The following is a 5189-nucleotide window of genomic DNA, read 5'->3' on the forward strand; positions in this document are numbered from 1 at the left end:
TATTTATGATGGGTTTTTTTAATTAAGACCTACTAAAGACTAATTTAAGACATTTTAATACCAATTAAGGCCTTAGTTTATTTTGAAGAATTCAATGCCTTTTAAGACTTTTTAAGGACTCGCGGGAACTCTGCAAATAGAGCAGATCCTAGCTCACAAGTCTGTGACCCTGAATGCTGTTTTTACTTAAGTTTGAAGTTAGTGACAAAACAAAATCTATAAAAGTTAAAAAATATAATGAAAATCTGTTTGGAAAATTTACAAGAAACTAAATATGTTTGTTAAAAGCAAATAATGAACAAGCATTAGTGATCATATCCCTAAAGATGAGTTGTTTTAACTGTGTTCGTGGGGTTAAAATCAAAGCTGAGCTATGGTGTGGTAATCTTTCCTCTGGATGTACCTGGGTCGATGGCGATACCTCGAGGCAGCGCTGCAGGATCGAAGGTTAGGGGGATGCGGTACATGTCTGAAGCTGCCAGGCCAGGGATCAGCCGCTCATAGGCCTGCTGATCTGCCACGGAGGTGAGAGGCGACTTGGTGGCCCTCATCTCTCTGGGAATCGGTGTGGCTTTACGCTCCTGAGAGGAATTCTTTCCAGACCCTGAATCACAAGAAAGAGAAATTTAAGTTATCCTAATGCTAAAAACAAAGGGATAGACTAAGAATGCTCCATGTGTTTGATAAACCCACCATCATGCTGCCTTGCCTCCCGGGGCAGAGGGGATCCACGGTGTGAGCTGCTATAAGGGGTCCTAATAGCACCTTTCTCCTCATAACCCATCAGGCTTTGATGGGCTTTGCCTCCCTGCTCTGACGCCAGAGTGAGCGGGGAGGAGCGCGGTATGGGGCTAGCTGTGCTGACCACTGCGCTAGGCCGACCCTTATGTCCTTCTTCATACCGGCTCCTGTCGGGACGCATCTCCAGGTGGGGGGTCGGGCTGTGATAGGACGGGGCTATAATGGAGCGGACATCGTGGCGTTTCCCCGAACCGCCGGGGTCCTGCTTTACAGCTGTTCCCTGCAGACAGAAACAACAAGATCATGAGCAAATGCAGCTTCTTGGTTTGCTTTAATTTCACGTTTTGTAACCAATCAAAAAACTGCAAGCCTCTCATTTCTTGTTGAATCCCAACTTTTCCATAAACAAACCATAACTAACAGAGGAGGTGGAATAAATCTCCCACAGAGCATCCAGCAATAATTTCCCCTAAAAATTGTTTCTCAAAAATATCTAAAAAACAGAAAATCCCCGTTACATTTGATACATTTTTAATATATCTTAAGCACGGACAAACACCAAACAGTATTTATCCCGCTTTTGGACCCTGGTGTTTCTCATCATTCGTTGTTCATACTTTATTCTTGGGTATTATGTCCATATAAAAGAGCTGAAACATCTGATCTTATAATTAGTGAGAAGCATGAGGCGTAATGTTCAAACCTAAAGCAGCAGAAGCAGCTAGTTTACATGCAAAGTCAATGGTTTAGGTGCATCAAGGGGCAACAAAACGTCCCGCAGCGCATTTGGAGCAGCAGGGGCAGTGAGTCATGAGCTTCTGACGCGCTGGATGCGCTGCGAAAGCAGCAGGTGCTGGAGTTGGAAAAATTAAACTTTTGCTGCTCAACGCGTCACATCAACCAATCAGAGAAGCTGATCTTGGAGCTGGTAGGGAGTCAGACACAGCACTGCTGATGCAGATCACTATGACCACCCCTCTGAAACAGTTAATTAACTTCTAAATTAACTTAAAGTGCCGAAATCTGCTGGCAGCACATGTTCGATTTTATTATTCGGGTGCCTGCAGTTTGGATTACGTACACGAAAAACGCTAACATCTACTTTCAGCTGCCGCGAATAGTAGCAGCAAACCGCGAAGAGGCGACCGGGCCAGAGGCTGCTGTTGAAGGGGATTCCCAGTAACAGAGCAGCGCCGGTGTACGAGGGTCTGAGCTCCGAAAGTAAAATAATATTTGAAGGCAGGATGGTAATCTGGATGAACTTATTGCACTGATGAAATTTTCAGATGGACTTTCTGACTTCAAAACATATTAAAGCTAGTTTTTACCCACTGATGACAGCAAATCTAGCTTCCATTGTTACAGGCAAAGAAGGGATCGGGTAGATCCACCAAACGTGCAGCAGACCTACTTCGACGGAGCAGCTGGAGCAGCAGAGGTTTTTTAGCCCAAGTCAGAACTAAACTTGCGTTTTTGTTGCTCCTGCTGCTTGCCTTCTGAACGTAGCATAAGACTGACTAAATTTCCATAGATTAGAACGGTCCAAGTGTAGCAACTGTTGATGTGAGAAGCATCCATTCAGAATGCTGGACATCGTTGTGCTTCAAGACTTATAATCACTGTTCAAACTAGGGCTAAACATTTTTGCCAAAAATCTAAATTGTGATTATTTTTCACCAAATTTGCAATTTTTTTTCCTTGATTTTCCTTTGCACTAACCCCAGGCTTGTAGACGGTTCTCCCCAAGTCTTTCGGGTTTTGAGAACTTGCTTGCCCAGCGTTCATTGTTGCAGGACTTCGTTGTAATCATTAGGCGAAAAAGTTATCATTTCTTCTTGCATACATGGATCTGTGAGCTAGCTACCACTCTCTCTAGCTTTCTGTGTGGCGACAAACCCAATACAAGCATTTAATCACCACCTAAAGGGCTGGAGGGAGAAATTTAGAGTCCTACTCGATTGTGAAAATAAGTGATTTGATTGTGTTTTGTTTTATTATATTGCAAATGCAATAATTTGCCCAGCCCTAGTTTAAACTGATCTAAAAGTAACTGAAAACATATTTTAAAATAGTGTGTAACCCCTAATTAGTCAAAATAAATAAGATGATTTGAAAATTGGAGGAGTATTTCTGCCAGTAATGTAAAATAGTGCACTTTTGAAATTTGATATTAGGGTGTTTTTTTATTTTATTTTATACATAAATGTTGTTCAAGACAAGGCAAAATCCACCCTGCAAGTATAAGTCTAATTTAGTCTTGAAACATTTCTTACAAATCCAGCTGAAATTTCCCAACCGGAGGTTACACACCGTTAATCAGCGGTTACTTTAGCCACTGCTCACTGTGTGAAAGTGGTTTTTTAAAAACACTAACTGAAATTAAATTAAAAGCTGGGGATGTTCAGCTAGAAAGAATTGTTTTCCCTCTATGAAACTGTTTCAGAGTTTGTCAAAAAGGTCCTACTTCAATAACAGGGATGTTTTTGTTTACATTTCCACCCATTATTCAGTCAGACTTCTCTTCTGGATCCAGTAGATGAAAAAAAAAAAAATCTCCACCTAGTATAATCTTGACTTCATTCTTAAAGATGGGGGCGATAAATCTGTGTAACAATTAGCCATGATTTAGTCGGTGGCCGGGGGTTCGTTTTGAGTTCTAACGGTGTGTTCATAGACCAAAGCTAAAAAGCTCAGGGACTTTTGTGTTTTGGTTGATCTGATTATCGCCAAAGCCGATGGACAGCTGGGGAATTTGTAATAAAGAGCTCACCTGTGATATGCTGCCCTCCTTGGCAGATTGTCTGAGCTCATCTCTTGGAATGAGGTGTATGGAGCGTCCGGCCTCCTTCACTGTGGGCACAATGGTCTCCCTGCCTTTCATCGGGTCAGAAAGAGAACCGGGGCCACGTGTTGGGGAGGCCTCTCGCCTTATCTGCTTAGCTTCCCTCCTCATGTAGGCATCCTGGGCGTCTAGATGGCGAGGTATACCTGAAATCAGGAGGGTGCATTAATGCCAGTTTCATGTGAACAACTAAGCTGTGGGTCACACCTTTTTAATACGCCTTAAAGAATTATACCTTGTGAGATGGAGCCTCGGATATGATGAGTATCTTTGTACGGTGTGCGATGTGGGCTGTCTCTGTCATAAGGCATGGCACGACCGACCAGACCTGAGACACGGATATGATGAAAGAAGGGTTTGGAAAAAGGCTATTTCTTTGATAAAACCATGTTTGGCTCAGATTGAGGTCTGCCTAAACAGGATACAGTCATACTGTATCTCATTAAGGAAATGAGGTGTTTAATCAGGTCCGCTCTGACCTTCACAGTTGGCAGCAGACATGGAGTCTCTCATCGGCAGCCCTCGGCCTCCTTCCATGGCATCATAAGACCGCTTCATGCTCAGAATTTCTCCAGACAGTCCTGAACCTCGGCTGTCTTCTTTGGGAGTCTGAGATGGCGGCGCTGTAATGTTCATTCAGACAGATGCAGAGTTTTCTAGGAGCAATTCAACGGCTAGTAAATGGATATTAGGTAGAGCTCATGAACTCACGGTCATAGCTGACGATTTGCCCGCTGACGCCCTCGTAGAGGACCTGTCCTTTAGCCGGTGCCTCGTCCCGCTCCCTGTCGCCTTGGCCGGATCTGTCCTCTGAGATTAGACGTGATATAGTTTCTCTATACAGCACATCTGCGGGTGTCCCCTGAGATAATGAGAGAAGAAGAGAGGCATGAAAAAAACCCCGAATAGTTAAATTGTTTCTTTAATTGAGTCCAATTGTTTTATTTTGATTTTTCTTCACTTTTTTCACCCCTCCGACAGGTGAAGATCACGATTTTTGTGCCCTGCTTTGCAGATGTAGCTCTGGGACTATATGTCCCAAAGCTGGATGATAAGGTTCTACTTGGTACTTTTATATGAAACTTTATTGGAAATGATTAAGGGAGTAAAATCATATACAACAGAGACAAAGAGGGAGGTGGGAAAGAAAAAGGGGATAAGAGCTAAGGGGAGATAGAAGAGGACAGACAGGAAAGCATGCATGAAAAGAGGAAATAAAACATAACGGCAAAAAATATAGACTACAGAAGAAATACACCAATTCCTAGAAGTCTAGTTTCACGTCTGTATGAGACATGAGGGACAGAAAACAGAGAGCGTAACAACAAACAGAGAACAACAGACAACCAAAGCAAACTAAAAAAAAAAAAGCTTCCAGAGGAGCAGGTATCCTTTAAATATCCGTGTGTGGAAGAAAAAAAAAACTATGGTGATTACGCACCATTATTAAGGGTGGTATATATCTGTAGCTGCAGCTTAGTATTTATTATTAGCGTGTATCCATGAACACCTGGAACAAAACTTCTGTGTTATGTATACATGAGCATTTGGGGTGGAGCGGTTCACAAAATCCACGGTTCGGTTCGGTTCACGGTTTCGTGGTCAC

The 5189-nt window shown here is 42.8% G+C and overlaps 1 protein-coding gene across 2 annotated transcripts in view; it reads right to left on the reverse strand.

The window, feature by feature from the left end:
• The window catches only part of ncor2 (nuclear receptor corepressor 2), a 145108-nt gene that overhangs the window by 19028 nt on the left and 120891 nt on the right, over positions 1-5189 (reverse strand). For both annotated transcript variants that reach the window (XM_015370063.1, XM_015370061.1), the window contains exons 28-33: positions 4295-4445; positions 4063-4206; positions 3819-3911; positions 3512-3729; positions 694-1021; positions 404-604 (exon numbers count right to left, since the gene is read on the reverse strand). In XM_015370063.1, coding sequence (XP_015225549.1) covers positions 404-604; positions 694-1021; positions 3512-3729; positions 3819-3911; positions 4063-4206; positions 4295-4445 — 1135 coding nt within the window. The remainder of the gene's footprint in view (positions 1-403; positions 605-693; positions 1022-3511; positions 3730-3818; positions 3912-4062; positions 4207-4294; positions 4446-5189) is intronic.

This window comes from Cyprinodon variegatus, unplaced genomic scaffold (genome assembly GCF_000732505.1).
Source record: "Cyprinodon variegatus isolate N-32 unplaced genomic scaffold, C_variegatus-1.0 Scaffold41, whole genome shotgun sequence".
Taxonomy (NCBI): domain Eukaryota; kingdom Metazoa; phylum Chordata; class Actinopteri; order Cyprinodontiformes; family Cyprinodontidae; genus Cyprinodon; species Cyprinodon variegatus.